This window comes from Ostrea edulis, chromosome 2 (genome assembly GCF_947568905.1).
Source record: "Ostrea edulis chromosome 2, xbOstEdul1.1, whole genome shotgun sequence".
Lineage (NCBI taxonomy): Eukaryota > Metazoa > Mollusca > Bivalvia > Ostreida > Ostreidae > Ostrea > Ostrea edulis.
The window spans coordinates 104,714,662-104,734,506 of record NC_079165.1 but is presented as its reverse complement, the minus strand read 5'-3'; the positions used below and the strand labels follow the sequence as shown (position 1 = coordinate 104,734,506).

Below are 19,845 nucleotides of genomic sequence, written 5' to 3'. Positions count from 1 at the left end.
ATATCTACTGTAATGGTAGCCCTTTCCTCCTAAATGTACCGTAGTTGTAAAAATAATAATAATAATAATAATGTGCATATGAATACAGATCTTGATAAAAATACGAGGGAGAGTCAATAAGTGACCAGCCTATCCCATTTCCGATTGACCGAGACTGTCACGATTTTCATGCCTTGTTTCAATACATGTTTTATACCTGGGTACAAAATTGCACGCGTCATTCTTTAATAAGATATTGAATGTCAAACATGGCTAGTGATTCAAAGGCATGCTTTTCATCTAAAGTTGAGTACCGTGCTATAATTCGGTACTTGTATTGAAAAGGTAAAACAGGCAAGGAAATACACGGCGAGTTAGCTGATGTTTATGGGTCTTCTGCACCATCTTATGCTCAGGTTAAATTCTGGGTAGGGGAATTCAAATGCGGTAGAACGTCTTTAGAAGATGAAGCCAGGTCTAGACGCACACTGGATGCCACCAACGAAGAAATGTGTAAGAGAGTTGGGGATCTGGTATACTTGATAGGCGAATTCAGGTGGAAGAAATAGCGCAGGCATTAGGCATTTCACATGGAAGCGTTTCAATAATCTTACATAATCGTTTAGGTATGCGCAAGCTAACAGCTCGCTGGGTTCCTAAATCCCTTAGCGATGTGCAAATGACAACCAGAGCATCAATATGCAGCGCGTTGTTGAAGCGTTTTAGGTCAAAAGATGATTTTATTTTGCGTCTGGTGACTGTAGATGAGACTTGGGTTCATTATTCTGAGACAGAGAATAAAGTTCAGGGTCGTCAGTGGGTAGGGCCTGGGTTTCCAAGGCTAAAGAAATTCAAGACGCTGCCATCTGTTGGCAAGGTGATGGTCAGTCTTCTGGGACGCAAAAGGCGTTATTATGTTGGACTTTTTACCCAAGAGAAGTACAATAACTGGAGTCTACTATGCAAACTTGCTAGACCAGCTGAGAACCACCATCCGTGAAAAACGCCGAGTTAAACTCTCTATAGGTGTTTAGCTGCAACAGGACAACGCGAGAGTCCACACTTGCAATGGATGCTGTAGAGCGAAACGGGTATGAATTAATACCACATCCTGCCTATTCGCCTGACCTAGCTCCTAGCGACTTCTTCCTATTCCCAAACTTAAAAAGGATATCCGTGGACGTCATTTCCGGATTGACGAATAAGTCGTGACGGCAGTTGAGTGGGTCAATGGAAAGAACCTAGTCTCGTGCAACCAGACGCTCTGCTTTCTCCGTAAATATCCGACGAGAGAGATGCTCGTCGGGGATTCACGGAGACATCCGAGTATCTGGTTGAACGAGACTGTGGAAAGGACCCTGACTTTTACAGTTCTGGCTGATGGCACTTGAACACCGTTGGTCTAAGTGCATCACACTAGAGGGCAATTACATCGAAAAAGACGAGGTGGATCTCAACCGGAAATAAGATAGGAAGGTTACTTATTGACTCGCCCTCGTAGTACGTATATTTCAAAGGCCAGATTTCGACACATATGAAAGTAAACGTGTACAATATGAATATAAGAAAGAACTTTCATGTTTGAAAATACATGAGAATATGAACTGTATTGCTTTACGTTGGTATACTTTTCATGAACACCTGAACCTTCAGCATTGTTTGCGATGACAATTTTGAGCGAGAACTAAAGTTTGTGTACAGTATACTACTGAAGCAAAATTGCGATGGTTTTTATTAAAGGAATGCCGTCCGTGTGTATGTCTGTAGACACAATTAGATTTCGCGGTTAGATCAGTTCCCAAGCCTATCACACGTGTTGCAATATGAAGCATCGCCTGTAGAACTCGAGAAGTCAAGTTTTCTACCCACTGTCCGATAGAACATTTTTCTCGAATAAATCCATTGTCACCAGAAATCATTGTTGCATCATGGGATTTATTGGAAAACAAGAGGTACTGTCAGCAATGCTCACTAAAAACCCCCCTTACCCCAAAAGGGTGTTGTTAATAGGTATAAATTACCTTTCCTTAGTGTAAAAAATAAAGGGCACGACAAAACCTTGGGTAGTCTTCTCTAGGAGTGCACTTGACCTTTTGACCTCAAAATTGATAGGGAACATCTTTGTCCCATGGGTAGTCCATATGTATGATATGATGACTGTAATTAGAAAGGGTAACACTTTAGAGCCCAGAAACCATATTGCTACTTCGATGTCCAGTGCACTTGACCTTTGACCCCAAATTCGATAGGGAACATCTTCGTCCCATGGGTAGTCCATATGTATGATATGGTGACTGTAGGTGGAAAGGATAATGCTTTAGAGCACGGAAACCATTGCGTCTACAGATGGACAGACAACCCAATTCCAGTATATCCCCCCCCCCCAGCAACAAAGGGGGGGGGGGGGGGAGATAATAAGTTAAGTGAATGTCTCTATTCCACGTTACAAACTTCATTTTAGTAAAAGCAAAATAATTACCCTATCCTCAGGATTGTTCAGTTCCCACAAAATACCTACATCAATGCTGCTTTTCCAACAAATTCCTCCTATGCAGCCATCATTTCCTAAATACCCCTGAAGACAGATGCTATTACAATGTATCTACATTTTCAGTTTGCTTTGACTTTGAAATACTTGCATCAGATTTCAAGATGCTTGTCTCGTCAACACTAAATACATAATGGTGAAAAATATTGCCTTTTAAAGATGAAAAGTGGCACATTTGGTTTGAAAAATTGCAGCCGATCCAAATTATGTTTATTCATTGAATTGTTTTCGGTAGATGAATCTGATCCATCATTAATTGCCACTGGCAAGACTCCATCAATAGGGATTTTGATTGACCAAATCTTCCTTTGAACTGATGACACCCCATCAATAGGGATTGAATGACCCAGTTTTCCCCAAGTAATGCTTCAAATTGGATTTTTTTTTTTTATCCTATTTCAAAATTTTCAATTTGAGACCTAAATTTGTCATAAAAGGTTGTTTCCAACTCTATGAAATGGTGAAAAGATGCGTGAAGAATGTTTCATATACTCCAAAATCAATTTAATGATGCTCAAAACACTAGTGAATGACAATGATAAATCTGCACAGTTTTAAGTTCATTAAAACACATAAAAAAAGATGGCGACAAATTAATCAATCTCTGCTCAGTATCTTCCATGCCTTCCGTCTCTTTCTCTGGATCTTCTCCTCTCTCTACTGCGTGACCTTGATCTACGTTCCCGAGACCTTGACCGTCTGTTGCGTTCTCTGCTGCGACTCCTGCTACGTCTGGTTGGAGGTGACCGTGAACGGGATCTGTTTATAAGTTCGAACAATTGTTAATTGTACTCGAATTGAACAAACAACAGTCATTTACTTCATCAAAGATACGTTTTCCTCAAAAGTTCCTACCTTCTGACCTTCCTACGACTTCGACCATATAGTTCACGTCTCAGTTCTCTGGATATTGGCTTCAAGTGCATAAAGTTACAGAATCCACCTCGTGTACATTCCCTAAAAGAAAAATATTTTATGAATGTCCAGGGAATCACAAAAATCATAGTAAATGTTTTACCTTATACAAATCAAAGGCCTCATGGGCCTCATCATATTTGACTTATCCGCGATTTCCAACAAGGGGCAGTGGGTGTATACAGCACTGTCTTGAGCTTCAATTCTGAATCTTCAAAGTATGGTAAAACAAAATGTACATACATAAGTAGATATCTATGGAATTTCAAAGTCACAAACTAGAAACATAATACATCGGCTTGAGGAATTAAACCATAAAAGCTTCAAAACTTTTGTGAACATAAAAGTTCAAGATCAAAGGTCACTATCCTTGGTATTCAGCACATCTACACGAGATGATCACTTATCGGTACTTGTATGTCAAATATCAAAAGCCAACAACAAAAGACAAAACAGTAACAGCCCAGACACAATTTGTAGCAAGTATAGATACAAATTATTCTTTAGAAGTCTTCAAATATTTTGACCGCCTCTTCCTTTGTTCTGTTTACATAAAGTATTCCCGCAAAAATGTACCATGTGCGTATGTAAATGATGTTAACTAGTGCATTGTTTATTCATTTCAGATAAATTTTCATAAGAATTCTGTTGAAATATTAGTTCAAGAATAGCGATATCATTTATTTTTACTGAAAGTTAAATGCTATATATCAAGTAATACAAAGTCCTTAATCATCTAACCCGACTTCTAACCCCCCCACCATCTTACTTAATTAAAGTGTGGTTAAAAATATTATCATTTCGACAGACTTCATAAGTCTTTCACCATTATTGTTTGTCTAAAATTTGAATATATTTCTACATAATTTCATAAATCATGTTAACAAATCTTAAACTCAATGAAAGACATGCAGTGCCTGCTTTCATATTCGCAGAGCCTCATCTTCTCCCAACTGTATTCAGTTGCAGACCTGCTATCAATGCCTGATTCTGAAATATTTTCCCATTTGTTTATAAAGTGTGCATTCCATTGACATTATTAAGAATCTTATGTGCATGGCAAAGATTTCATACAACAAATCAATTAACATACACTGCCAGTCAAACTATATTCAGTTGCATATGAGTTTGGTAGTGAAGAGGTAAATCCGTGGATGGGCCCGATGCCAAGGAGTAGCTTACAAAGCGAATCAACTCAAAAATGCATAAGAAAACAAGATGGACCAAACCTTATATGTAGATAATCATCTTACCCCATCTCATACTGCCGACAGCATGCTTCTCTGAAGTCTGTGACAGGAGACAATTCTGCATGAACTGGTCGTCCATTGAACCATCTGTTGTTTAGCTCATTTACTGCTTTTTCTGCATCTTCCTCATATCGAAACTGAAATAATGATACCATGCTCCTGAATTAATGCAGTATCGTTGATCAAGTACAATATTTTTTATAAAAGATGTAAATTTAGGCTTGCAAATCAATATAGCGATACAAAAACCAATGCTGTTTACCTTACATAGCTTGAGGTAGAGATCATCCTTACCTTAACATAGACATTTCCAACCAGATGATCCCCCAGGTTGTCACAGACGTTCATCTCCTCTATTTCTCCATACTGAAAAGTGACCACTATTACACAACTTCCTGTCTAGATTGGTCTTTAAGTATTGTAATGATTCATAAATTCACAATCCTAAATTTTCAGTGCAAGAAGCTAAATCAAGTAATATTAGATTGATTGGTCAAGTAATCTTGGATTGAATTTTTTTCTATATATATATGTATTCCATTTACAGGTAGATGAATATCAGTATAAAAATGACAAAAGAAAACTTTACCTGTCTTAAACAATGGCATGCATGTAATATTATTTAGAGAAAACAACCTACATTATGCCCATATTTTAATTGATTCTGTACATGAACTTTTGGGGGGGACATTTGCTCCTACCTTTTCCAATTCTACATAAACTTCTTCAAAGAATTCATCATAAAATTGTTGTAATTCTGTATCGTCCATCTGGACTACAATAAATAGAAAACAAAACAAAGCTAGAGCTGCCAGAGGAATGGTCAAGTTAGATCTGATCTGAACACTACATTAATGATTACAAATCTACAAGAAAAAACATCAGTATGCTCTGCACTCAGCTTAATTTGTGGAACATGACATTTTCATTTGTTTCAACTTACCTTTCAAGCAAAGGTTCGGAGGTAATGATAAAAGGACAATTTATCTAAATATCAAATATCCCAACCAAAGAAATAAAATGTGTTTGCCACAAATAAAAATGTCATGAATGGTCTTCTCTGGCAGCACCGCTGATTTCTACAAAACAAAAGGGACAACACATATGGCCGACCTTTTACCACTTTACGTATAGGTCCTTAGCCCTACATATACCAGCACATTTTGCACAATGTTTTAACATATTCTGTTTACATTTTTTTGGACCCGAATTTCAAAATAGATTTTTCAATATAAAAAGGTCTTTCTTTTTCTTTTTGGATTTCCATGTAGAGTTCTTTTATAAATGTCATTGCACAAAATTTGCTGGCAAAACCCTATGTCTGGTTGACTACCGAGTATAGAGATAAGACGCGGGCGCGTAGACATGGGTACTGTCACCTTGGTGCCTGAACTGAATGAACCGTTACCTTATCTTCTAACTCAGTAAAAACCTCCTCGAAAAAATCATCAAAATCTTGTTGGCCCTGGACATCATCCATGGGAACTGAAAATCAAGGCACAAACACTGACTCCAAAATGTATTAATCACCACAACCCAAGATTCTGTTTAACACGTCCCATTCCATACTTATAATGCAAGTGTTAATTGTACATGTATGCTTTGAACTATCATTTACTCCAACAAATAACTTAATTGTTGAACGAAAACATACTGTAAAGAAACGGTGTATTATTTATACAAGAAAACAAAATACAAAGGAATGATGTAAAAAAAAAATAAAAAAATCATTTTTAACGAAAGAAAAAAGATATTCTTTTTATTTTGTTAGAAGAGAAATATTATATGACATAAATGTTGGTTTATTCATCAATTATTTCACAAATAAGGAAATACAGAATAACTTTCACATATAATCAAACCATGCAAGAATAGGTCAAGACTAGCTGCAGAACTGTAGCTCTCTGAAAAAATATTTTGACATAACAGAGAGCTACAGAGCCACCCCTTATAAAAACCTTCGATTTACGGCGCACAAAAAGCTGCGCACGGTTGAGGCCTTATATCGTTGTATTCTTGAGTTACTGTCTCATAAATTTAATATCAAAAAATTCTTAACATATTTTCCTACTATACTTGTGTCTAAACATACCTTCAAATATTCATTAAAGCCCCACACGACCTGAAAACTCCCAGCTTCAAATGATTTCGTTTGTTGACGTAGCCATGTTAGGTAGCCGGTCAATTCGAATCCTGGTTAATTTCCATACTTGCACAATAACGTCTAAATGTGAACTAATATCCCCACAAATATTTTAGCTAAATATTTTAAATAATATATCATCCCAGTGCCTTTAAATAATAATTATTCAAATAGCTAAACTCACGGCAATGCGGCTTTCATTAGTCTGGTGCGGTCCCCATCCCTGCCACACGAGTGTTAAGGACTTTAGTAGCATTTGCATGAATCAAGAGCTTATTTTACCTTTAGAAAAACTTTATTTTTTTAATTTCTATAAATTATTCGTATTGATAATAAATGAAGAGCGAATACATAACATATAACGAATTTTATGAATATATACTAACAACAACAGGGTACGAACTGACCCGGCTACCTAACATGGCTACGTCAACAAACGAAATCATTTGAAGCTGGGAGTTTTCAGGTCGTGTGGGGCTTTAATGAATATTTGAAGGTATGTTTAGACACAAGTATAGTAGGAAAATATGTTAAGAATTTTTTGATATTAAATTTATGAGACAGTAACTCAAGAATACAACGATATAAGGTCTCAACCGTGCGCAGCTTTTTGTGCGCCTTAAATCGAAGGTTTTTATAAGGGGTGGCTCTGTAGCTCTCTGTTATGTCAAAATATTTTTTCAGAGAGCTACAGTTCTGCAGCTAGGTCAAGACAAGCTATGTTAAGGTACACGGGGCAAAAAATTATAACATATATCTATTTATGTATACAAAATGCTTTAATATGATTTCTATCATTTTTTTTTAACCATCCCAACATTTGATGTCAAAATCAGCAAACACCAGCATGTGACAGGCCAGGAATTTTCCTACCATGTGTAGGGGCACCAATTACTTCAATCCGATTCCCAATTTAATGCTTAAATAGTACAATTTTCTCCAATCTGAAGCAAATATCTTCCCAATTTTACAATGATGGGAAATTTTGAGAATAAAAGTCACTCATCCTGTCATGCTCACAGGTACTTTACACCCTCGTTTTCTGACATGTCAAATGCCCATGGTCCTGCAATTTGGATGTGGGTGCCTAAAATTTTGGGGGCCCACTTCACTCACTGAAACTTTCAGTGAATTTTCATCCCTGCTAATGAATTACATTCTTGTATTATATAAAGAAAGCTCATAATTCCAAATTTAAAATCATTCATCATAATGAAAAAGCAGTGACTAGAATTTCCTTCCTTTTTTAAAAATTCACAATTTAAAGGGCCCAGGTCCCCTTCCCAAAAGAGCCCTAAGGAAAATCCCAGATAGTTGTCATAATTTGCAGTAATGTTTTAGTGCTAAAATATCAACAGTGCATCTATATTGTTTTAATTTGTTTGTTTACAGATTATTCTTTCTGACAATTCCCTTTGTTTTCAGCATTTAAATTTAGAAAATCATTGTAGTCAAAACTTGTGGTAAAAAAAAAAGAAGAAAATATCTACCAGGATGAAAGCTTAAAACCAGACTTATATTTCTTTGACTTCATTATTTGAAGTCTCTATTTCTAGCAGACTTACTATGTGATCCATCAGCTGTCAGTGCTGTATTTTGAGGATTCATGTATAAGTTCTCAATCAGTACAGTCTACAAAGAGAATGATATATCTTACAAATTTGTCAAGATAAAAAGAAATATTAAGTTAGCATTGCTATACAGCTGAGGCTAATAGTATCTTTACCTGGCTGAAAGTGGGCTTGTTGTGAAGACGGGAACATCGTTCTCCGTGTCGACATGCTCCAATCTTGAAGTAAAAGGAGCAGTTTACCCTGAAATAAAATCATTATCAGGTTTTAAGACAAAAAATAACCTCAAAATCAAACGCATGTCTTTTTTCAAATATTTTAGAAACTTAATGAGGAATGAAAAATTTGATATGGATGAAAAATGGAGGATATGTACAACAGTATTTTGAAATTGAAAACACAATTTCATAAGAAAGTAATCTAAAAAAAAATTGAAACTCCAGCTGGACTTGAACCCTTGATCTACAGTTCAGCAGTTGACACGCTTACTGCTATGAATTTAAATCGAAAAGGAATAGACAAATATTGCTGGTACATGTATTTATATTTTCAACTATGTTTTAAAAGGAAGTCAGCCATTATGATGATGTAAAGTACCTCCTTGAATTAAGAATATCTTCCTGATGCTGGAAACGCGTCAGTGCAAGCTCAACAAACTGTTGGACTATCTAAAAGTATTTCACAGGCCTACTCACTGAGTCTGACAATTGCAAAGAATCTTCTTTATAATTTCATTTGCAAGTATCCACGACTTACTTAATGCAGCTATAAGAATATTGGCAATGACAATCAGTAATCTGTCAAGTCTAATTTAGCTCTCTAGTCTGAAAAATTTTGGTGAAAAACTTAAGAACTTTACCATCATCATAATAAACAAAAATTCCTCCCATTTCTAATTCAATCATTTCATGTACATTGTTACTTAGTTAAGATTTTAATATTATCAATTATCTACTTTCCAACTACACTTGTGACAAAATTTAACTTCAATGAGTAAATTATAGCTCTATTCAAATGAAAAACTGATTGTTTCAAGAAAGATCTGATTTAGTCAATTCCCAAAGCTTTTGATATTCATATTAGTAGAGTTGTCATGATTCAAAATTTTTTGGGGTCGGTTCAGGATTTTAAAATTCAGGTATTTTGATTCGGGTCTATATAGCTAGGGCTGCAACGGGTACCCGAAATAACCGAAAACCACGGGTCCTGTTAATCGGCTCGGGAACTGTTCCATTTTTTCGTTCAGGGCTGGTTTTTAAAATAGAATCATTATTAGAAATCCGTTTAAACGAAATGTCATCAAAATCCTCGAAGGTGGCTGTATTTTGATCAATTGTTAACTGATGGCATTGCGGACAAAACTATAAACAATGACAGTATGTAAGATATGTCAGAAGCTTTGAAAATACGTCAGAGGATCAACATCGTCAATGACAAAACATTGAAAGCATGGAACAGAAACAAGTAGAAGTGACAATGCTGTTTCTAGTACCATGGATGTCTAGTCTAAACCTCAGTCCACGTCCCTGAGTAATTATTGTAACAAAATACAATAAAGGTTTTTGATTTTAACTGTATATTAGATTTTCAAAATAGTTATATAGACCGAACCCGGAGTAAAAAATTTAGAACCGACCCAACCCGAAATTTTTGGGAACCATGACAGCCCTGTATATAGCTATTTTTAAAATGTAATATATACAAGTTAAAATAGTAGTAAAAAGGTAGTTTTCCACAATGCCATCATATAACAATTGATCAAAATACAGCCACATTTGAGGATTTTGACACCGTTTTCTTTAAATAGATTTCTAATAATGATTCTATATGAAAAACTGGACCAAACTGAAATACAAAAAATTGGAATCAAACCCGACCCCCCCCCCCCCCCCCCCCTTTGGTTATTTCGAGTAACCCTTGCAGTCCTACATACTAGTCAACAAACTGGTTTCTTTGCATTCATACAGATAAGATTAAAGTCAAGTAGGTTTTGCTTTTAATATCAATGTCTGTAGTCATTGCAAATCATGTGTCTATAGTTGTTTTTCATAACATTAACATGAGACATGGTCCTTGCATATTTTATACCACTGGACTGTTATCAGTCAAATACTAAATAAAATTATGCTGTAAATCAAAATAAGAGGCCCACAGGCCTTATCAGTCACCTGAATACTAGTGAAAAAGTATCACTTCTTCCATGGGCTATGAAATCTAGAAAAAATTTCCTGTTCTGAATATCTAAGCTAAATTCTAATGTTCAGCAACAGTATAAAACAAGATGTGTTCTTAAAACTTCACTGCCCTCAAAAGTGCATACACTGATGAAAGGCTTTAAAGAATAGGCGTATTAACATTAAAACATCTGCAAGTATGCATTTAGATTTTATACAGTATCAGCAAACTTGCACATAAATACTATATACTAATTTTGGCCCTAACCTGGGGTCAGAACCCTTACTCTGGGGATCATCAAATTTACAATTTTGGTAAAAGACTACCTGCTCTATCCATTTAGTTTCAATTTAGCATAAATAGCACTAAAGAAGATGTTTTTCAAGTGTTTTACACATAAACACTATATAACAAGTTTGGCCCTGCCCTGGGGTCAGAACCCCTACCCCGGGGATCATGAAATTTACAATTTTGGTAGAGGCCTTCCTGCCCTACATCACTATGTATTTAGTTTTTCTTACACATGTGCAGTTCTAGAGAAGAAGATTTTTGAAAATTGGTCAATTTTGGACAGTTTTTGCCCCGCCCCTAAGGCCCCAGGAGTGCTGAAATTTATAATTTATGTCCCCCTTGTCCCAATGACGCTTCATACCGAATTTGAAAAGAATTGGACTGGTAGTTATCAAGAAGAAGTTAAAAATGTTCAATTGTTAACATACGGCAGACGAAAACCAATTGCAATAGGTCACCCGAGTTTACTCAGGTGACCTAATAAAAACACAACAGATCACTATAATATACATACATCAAGGTTGTGGTTATCATTTGAAACCTTAGAGGCCATGTGGGCCCCTGGTTTTCAAAAGTTTATGGGCCCACAATTTGATCAAAGGGCCCACATTGCATATCAATTACCAGTAGAAAACAAATAACAGAAGAATTTTTTTTGTTTTAGTGACAAAACATTCCCTGCCACGTCCGACTGCGAAGATGATCTCGATAATTTGTTTTCATATTCATGGAAGTAATGATCTCTTCTGGGGTTTTTATGTTTACATATATGATTGGTGTAACCTGTGCATAGCATCTGCTTTGCACACACACAAATAATCTTTGTTGGTATAAAGTTTTATCAAAAAGGAAAGTACGTCATAAAATGAAAATGTTCCAGGAGAAAATTTGGTCGCCATGTGGGTCAGGTGATTAATATCTAATTGCCCACAGCAAATATTACTTGAATTGGCGAGTGGTTATCTACAACCCTGTACATGTTTATCTTAGGAAGCACTCATCCTATAAATTATTGAAGAAAAGTTCATGGAGGATGTTGATGCTTATTTACACCAAAATAATTAATTGTGTAGTTCCTATTACATACTTTTCAGAAAAAGGGTAGGTAGGTCAATATTTTTTTCTGTTTCTTTTTTTGTGAATGGAGTTTGGGAAAGGTCTGGTGGATATTTGATGAGAAATGAAAAACATGCATGATAGTACTCATACTATGATACTGAGGTATTGTGTAAATGTCACTCATTCAAAACAATGACAGTTACCGTACGCATGTTTTGACATCTTAAATTTTCTAGAGCATAATCTACACTTTAGGGTAACCAAGGGCAGATAATTTGAAGGAAACCACACAATTTTTTGTTTGTGCCCAAGTAGGACTGTTATTATGAACAGCTTCACATTGGCATAGGCCTAGATAGAATGGAACACATTCCTTAATATTTCATCAGTTACATTTTCATATACATATATCGTAGGTCGCTATACAATAAATCACAAAACATTTTGGATTTGATTGCCTTGTCACTAACAGGTTGGGAACACTTCCCCTATAGCGTGATATTCTCGCTAAAACGCGATTATCCATCTTTAGCAAGAAAAAAAACATTACCATAAATAGGTGTTTTGGCGTCTTTATTTAAAATAATGGCAAATCCCGTGCAACACTGAATAAGTGCGACACACACTCAACACGTCACAAATTGTCTCTATAAAATTGACAACATAGTCAAGAAATTGCATATCAAAGTTGCTGCGTAAAGAGGGAAACAGTCTGAAATGATGAAATCCAATACACATCGTGAGTGTTTTTGTTTTGATTAATATATTTGCAGAAGTATCAGACATTTTAGCACTTTTTCTTCTTTTCATGTGAAACACGAATAGATTTACTCCACGGGTGTTTTTCTCGGTTGTACGGGATATGTTTAATCTCGCTAGAGAGGGATAATCGCTTTTTAGCGAGAATATCTCACTATAGGGAAAGTGTTCCCAACCTGATTAATATCGATTTTAATTTCAGTATACATAGTTGTTCGAAAACAAGAGCCGAAGAGGCTAACTTCATATACGAATAAAAAAAATAACATCAAATTCCATTACATCTGTAGAATGATTTTGTGCACAATAGCACAGATAAACTCTAGAATAAAAGGTTTGTAAACAATGAAACAAGATATTGAGTGCTATAGTGAGTCGGATGCTACGTTCATAAAACGTTTCTATGTCATGCTTAAATGTTTAAAATAAAACATGAACAAATATCAACATCACAATGATAACTTTAAGCTTAAGAAAATAATAGCTGGAAGTTATAAATACTACTAAAACAAAAGCATTACTTGTCCTTTTCTGTACCAAAAATCGACGCGAGGTACTCCGCCATGTTTCTGATTTACCCCGACGCTGGGTACACACTAAAAGACCTATATAACAGAAGATCTGACTGATAGGAAATAATATTCATGGATTTATATTTTTCCATTGTGAAGTGAAATTTTGATTTATAATTATCGACTAGTTGAGTTTGGGGAGATATTAAATGTGCGAAATGAAGGAAATCTATTTTTGTTTTTTTGTAGACGTATAGTAAAAGTAAAGGATTTTTTCCAGTTTGGTTCCAAATTTTTGTGAACAAAAGACATGTCCCAAAATACGCTTGTGCAATAGTATTTTAAATGGAAACATTTAATAAAATTATATACCTTTTAGGGTGAAAAACTAATTATTATTCTTGGTAAAAAAAAAAATAGAAGGCTGGGCCTAGAAACCATGTTTCTAAATTCCTTTGAAACTCAACACAAGGTATAGATCGGCCACCTGACATGTTAACCCACCGAGTTAACCAGTAAAGAAAGTTGAAATACAAATAATAAATGACTAAAATTTACTTCGAAAGGTTGTCAGTCATTATGATACATATCCTGTCATTAGTGTTTGCTATGACGTTTTACTCAGTACACAGTTTCGTGACGTATTTTGCATTCAGGGCAGTGGAAAAGGAAATAAAAAATATGAAAAATTAATTTTTGATCGTATAACGAAAAAATCAAAGGTTGGTATTTTTTAGTGTATATGATATCAATAAAGGGTTTGTGCTGAGTGAGAGTTCCCAGAGACAAAATGTTATATGTCTCTGGTAATTCATTTTTATGATGTCGGGGAAGGGATAAACTAATCTCAGTGAGATTCGTCGAGTCTAGATATTTTAACTGACGCCTCTTCAGTCCAGTTATCTAGCCGTGACAAATCTCGCTGAGATTAGGATAGAACGAATAAAAATTATTAATATGTCTTACGGCGGACCGTGTTTGAGGGCGAAGCAAAAATATTGGCATTAGTATCTAGATCCGTAACAGGACAAAAATTATTCCGAAACATTAGCACCTAACGTGTGAGGACAGAACTCAATCAAAGTATTCTATTAAACTTTAGACATTTTTGATCCGCCAATTCATCGAACGTGGGAAACTCTATGCAACTGATGTAAACAGTGCATTGTGACGTCATATTCAGCGTCGGTATTTAGCAAATACACAAAGATTGGAGACATGACCTACTATCGCGTTAATCATGGTTAATCATGTGATTATATACGATCAAGAAAATAAGATTTGCATGCTTTTACGGATTTTATATAACATCTCAGAACGACGTGAACTTGGGTACACGAGATTCAAAATGGAGAAATACATGTTCACGCGCTAGTATTCGAATCGACGCCATTGGGACCAAACTTTTCAAGTTCCATAGGTATGGTTTAATTTTTCATTAGTTTTCTATATTTTCCTTTTAAACATGTATATACGTGTTACCTACAGGGAGAGCTCCGCTCTCACGGCCCTTTGGGCCGTGAGAGGGCTTTGCCCTCTATAAATCAATAGTCTATATTTAACCACCATTGCAGTCATTTTAAACAATATTTTACTTTATTTTCTTCCTTAAATATACATAGATGTATAACCGTCAATGTATTTCTTAAACAAAAAGCACACACAAAGTGGTGTATATAGGTTCTTTAATAATGTACTGTTTATTCACTCAAACTGATTGTAGTTTGAACAACTCGAAACTATGTTGTAAAACTAAGTTTCTTGAGTAGGATTTTATATAGAAATATAATATTAATCACTTGGTCTGGTTAGGAGTGTTGTGGGGTTTGTCTGGAAATCCAGGGGTGGTCAAGGCACCAAATGTAGGTTAATGTACAGGAAAAGAGAAAATTTATGGCTGGACCAGTAATTGAACTTGGGACCCCTGCATTACTAATCAGGTGCTGAAACTACTGAGTTATCCAGGCTGATATCTATGGTCCATATACTCAGATATAGCCCACACCGGTGACCACTACAACAAAATATGTACATTACTGAAACAATTCAATTCAATTCTTTATTGGCACTAAAGCACATTATATAAGAATGTGTTGTTAGCCATACATAGATACACATATATATTGATACATTACAAAATATCAAACTGTTGAAAACTTATTTCTAACATTAAAACAGTCTCTGATGTATAGACAGGTTTGTTTTGTAGATACAAGGTTATGTGGATTTAGTAAACAAAATAAGGTATTAATATCTAGTAGTTTTGAATGCATTTTTCTAATATGTTCATACACAGGACAATCAAGTAAAAAATGTTTTTCATCTTCAACAATAGTTTGACAATGAAAACAAAATCTATTTTCTCTAGGAATGACAGGATTACAATATCGACCTGTTTCTACATACAACTTATGTGCACTTATTCTTAATTTGGTAAGATAAGAAACTAAATTCTTAGGAAGTGGAAGACATAAATATGGTTGGATTTCTAGTTTCATAACATCATGGTTGAATAATGTACTATAAAATGAGAGCTTACCACTTTGAGTGTTGTTAATATGTTGAAGTTCAGAAAAGAATTTATTTTCAAAGAATTTTTTAAGTTTAGGAATAAACATTTTACATTCAGTGTCAACGTTAACATTTAACATCTTTTGTATTGATTTTATACAAGTTTGCCAGCATTTTTTATTTTCACTAGCCAAGTGTACATCTTCCAAGTAAGCATTCCTTAGTAAAACATTGTGATTATCATTAGATTTTGCTAAATTTTCCAATCTAGAATAGTATTTAATAGCAAGCTGGTATATTTTGGCATGAATAGGGAGAACACCTAATTCCATTTTTGTTGCCAAGTTTGATGCTTTATTATGTACACCTAAGATGTTTTTCAAGATAAAATTCTGAATTTTTTCAAAAGGAGTTTTATCAAAATTATTGGGGTTTGCATTAAAGTCAGAGATCCAAAACAGTTTATGAAACAAGAAATTTTGACAGAAAATTTCCTCATCATGATAGAGAAAGAAATTTGCATTAAATACATCTTCTGCATGTTTTTAGTCTAAAAATGAGTGATTTGTTCCAACATGATAAGCAGAAAATCCACGTCAAGATCTGATGCCACAACATAAGAGGACCAGTGATAGTGTGAGAACAGTCTCCTTATCTGGCCAAACATGTCGGTCAAATGTTAAAGCCAGTTATACTATGACCAATTGCAGTTTCAGATCTGGCATGAAATATGGATAGACCACTTTTACCAACCTCTCTCAAAATCACTATTCATGCACTCCATATTGTTTGAAAAAGTAATTAATCATTCTTGATATTTACAGTTATTTACAATGGATTTGGCAAAAGTGAAAAATGAAGACAAATTAAACTTGTGCAGAAAATATTACATTGGTAAGTAAATATTTGAAGAAAATAATATATATATATATATCTATATCTGTGTGTGTGTAGTATATATTCTTTGCAGGTCATCAAGGGAATGCATAACATTCCACCATCACAGAATTAAAGCTAATATTACAGAAATTGCATTTTCAGATGGAGGCTTTATTTTTGATCATTGATGTGTTTGTACTCTTTTCTTTCTTAATCTGTGATCAGAACGTTATCTTGATTACCCTTATTATGATTATGATAATTGTTTATTCTTGAATTATTTTTAAATTACTATTATTAATAATTCAGTAAAGTACACATGTATGCATGTTGTAAGTGAATTTTCTTTTCTGTTTTAAACAGGAGGTTTTGCTTTTCTCCCATTTTTGTGGTTTATCAACTCCGTTTGGTTCTTAAGGGAGGCCTTCCTAAAACCAGAGTACCAAGAACAGAAACAAATCAAAACTTGTAAGTTAAGAACTTTGTAATTAAATGTACAAGCTTATTATAACAGTTTTGTAGTCAAATGTTTTTTACTTTATCTTTATTTGATGCAAGGTTGAAAAAAAAACTTTTTATAAAATAGTTGTGAGCAAGAGTAATACTGGTAAACATTGTAAATTACATTATCGCAAACCTCAGACAAAATATTCGATTCTCTCCTCTTTTACCTGGTAGGAGGGGACAGAGTGAAATTCGGACTGTGAGATGATGGATACATAAAAATTGTAATTCTGAAATATACAATGTCGCAACACATAAACACTTATAAATCATGATTTCTTTTCAGATGTGATACGATCTATGATTGGGACTTTGATATGGATCGCCATTATAACAACCTGGGTGGTCCTGTTTCAGACTAACAGGGTGGCATGGGGAATTACAGCAGACAAAATATCATTCCTTATTCCAAGGGGGATACCATGATACAGCCAAAATGTAAGTCAGCTGGAGCTGAATAAATTTATGGCATATGCAATAATAAAGTTTAAACACTTAATTTCAACTTTTCTGATGAAAACTTTTTATCTCCATTGTGAGAGGGGATATAGGGATGGAACCATTCATTTATTTGTATGTGTGTATTTGTAACACTGTGCTGGTAGACACTCTACAGGCTGCATTTTTTGCTTGATTGATTTGATACTGTACAAGTAGCTTTGTTATCAAGAGAGGAAGAACCCTGTTGATTTTGGGGTCAAAAGTTCAAAGTCATTATGGGACTTGTGGAGCTCTTGTTTATTTAAAAAAAAATGCTAACAATTGCATGATTTTGGCACTGAAAGTTAATGTCCATTACACCCCAAATAGTCGCCGACGACGATTTGGGATGCACAACGATTTGGGGTTTCTTATGTAACACCCCAAATAGTCGGCGGTCCCAAATTGTCCCGATTTGGGCATAACCTCACACCCCATATTGTCGTCCCCCTTGCTGCAACTATTTGGAAACATCTTTTACATACAAACTGGCCCTGTTTGTTAACTCCTTCTCCTCCTCTTCTTGTTGTTGTTGTTGTTCTTCTTCTGTGGTCCAGCTATGACCACAAAAGGTTCTCTTGACCTTACAAGCATTTTAATCTTCTACTTCGTCTTCTACCTGTTCTGTTGAATAATTTTTAAAAAAGATTTATTATGATCACAGTATTTGTTATTGTTGTTTTGGATGGTAGTTGTTTTGTTACTATTGAAAGAATTGTATTTGTTGTTGTTGGTGGTGGTTGTGGTGTCATTGTTGCCTATATGAATTTTTTTCGTCCAGTCCTCCAGAGAGAAAGAGAGAGAGGGATGTGTGCATAAATCGTGTTGCCTTTTGTTGTAGGGTCATTCTGCTGAACATGGGGTTGTTAGGTCTTGTGCACCGCAGATTTGGAAGTGTCCTCGGATTATGTTAGATTGCGCCTGTTCGCCGCCGTTTGGACACTCTTGAAAACCTCGAGAAACACTCACCCTACCTTTATTTTTCTCAATATGTTTTGTTTGTTTAAACCATTGCACTCTCCCCCCCTTCTCTCTCTTTCTAAATAAGTAAATGAACAAACAAACAAACAAATAAATGACACCTATGTGCATAGTCCCCTATAACCTACATACAAAATTTTAGCTCAATCGGTTCACAGATACCAGAGTGACAGTCGAAAATAGTTCGCTATGATTACAGCTCGTGGTTCTTTGAACTCGCGATCAAAAGATTTCATGTTACGGGAAGCACATGCCATGTAACCCAAATATCAGTTCACAAACACCAGAGATATTGCAGAGTTGCTGAAAATTGTGCAGTTTGCAGCGCTTTAAGCTCTCGTTCCAGAATTCTCATTTTTGGGGAGGCATGTCAGAGGTCACTTGTAATCTACATACAAAATTGCAGTCCAATAGGTCGACAAACACCAGAGATATGAGTGCGGACAGACAGACAAACAGACCAAGTGAGACCTATGTACTCCCATATAAGAGGGGGTACAATAAAATAACTTCTGTGTAATCTATCCTAAAAACGTCAATAAAATATTAGTGGGCGACGATTTAAGACGGGAGACGATTTGGGGTGTACTTTGGTACATCCCAAATTGTTGCCCCTAATGATAGTTCAATCTTGTCCCAAATGGTTGCCAGGGCGACAATTTGGAATGGGGCAACATTTTGGGGTGTAACAAACGTCATCTGAAATTAGAAATATACCATCAAGAAATATGCTCCAAATTACTATACAGAATGCAGGGTTCGAAATTAACTTTTTCAAGCACTAGTCCGTACGGACTAGTAACTGTTGATGTTCACTAGTCAGCAAAGCATTTCACTAGTCCGTCCAGTATATAATAAAATGATCTTCATTTTATTCAATAGTATTTAATCAAATCAAACACATCACAGTTGCAAACAATTCAATTTCTGACACCTATAGAAGAAAAAGAGACCACCATATTTTATTTCGCATTCAAGATCTTCAGAAGCATACAATATTAACCTCCGAGTTAATCCTTTTATAAATGTCCATAAGTGCGTTCGAGATCGACGTTCCTGTTGTTTTGGTGCTCAGATCTTAAAGTAAAAAAAGTTCGAAATTTTATCAATAGAGTAAAAACAATTCACTCGATTGACCAAGTCATGAGCTATAGTGTTATGAACTACTGTGTTAGAGTCACGAATGTCGAGAAAATGTGCGCACAAACGTGCATGTTCTCAGACCACACTACTTGCAATTCTTGCACCTAGAACACGTTCTCGTGATGTGTACTCGGCGTTCGGAATC

The 19,845-nt window shown here is 35.3% G+C and overlaps 1 protein-coding gene and 2 long non-coding RNA genes across 3 annotated transcripts; 2 read left to right on the top strand and 1 right to left on the bottom strand.

Moving 5' to 3' along the window:
- Positions 1–3,009: 3,009 nt before the first annotated feature.
- Positions 3,010–13,301, bottom strand: LOC125680834 (splicing factor U2AF 26 kDa subunit-like). The gene is made up of 8 exons (XM_048920609.2): positions 13,212–13,301; positions 8,562–8,649; positions 8,401–8,467; positions 5,394–5,467; positions 4,987–5,058; positions 4,696–4,829; positions 3,383–3,484; positions 3,010–3,286 (listed from the first exon to the last, which is right to left on the bottom strand). Exons 1-8 carry the CDS (start codon positions 13,253–13,255, stop codon positions 3,136–3,138), a joined length of 732 nt encoding a protein of 243 aa, XP_048776566.1. The 5' UTR covers positions 13,256–13,301; the 3' UTR covers positions 3,010–3,135.
- LOC125667307 (uncharacterized) lies at positions 5,467–8,318 on the top strand. The gene is made up of 2 exons (XR_007367125.2): positions 5,467–6,567; positions 7,542–8,318. It is a non-coding gene; the product is annotated as an uncharacterized LOC125667307 (long non-coding RNA).
- A 697-nt stretch (positions 13,302–13,998) lies between the features above and the next one.
- Positions 13,999–16,569, top strand: LOC130052038 (uncharacterized). Its single transcript, XR_008800380.1, has 2 exons — positions 13,999–14,622; positions 16,263–16,569. It is a non-coding gene; the product is annotated as an uncharacterized LOC130052038 (long non-coding RNA).
- The last annotated feature ends 3,276 nt before the right edge of the window (positions 16,570–19,845 follow it).

Bases quoted from the DNA above. Each gene is read 5' to 3' on its own strand.
- LOC125680834 (XM_048920609.2), bottom strand. From the start codon at position 13,255: ATGGCGGAGTACCTCGCGTCGATTTTTGGTACAGAAAAGGACAA. The intron at 8,650-13,211 runs GTAATGCTTTTG...ATTTTATTTCAG, and splicing joins TTTGGTACAGAAAAGGACAA to GGTAAACTGCTCCTTTTACT. The intron at 3,287-3,382 runs GTAGGAACTTTT...ACTTATAAACAG, and splicing joins AGTCGTAGGAAGGTCAGAAG to ATCCCGTTCACGGTCACCTC.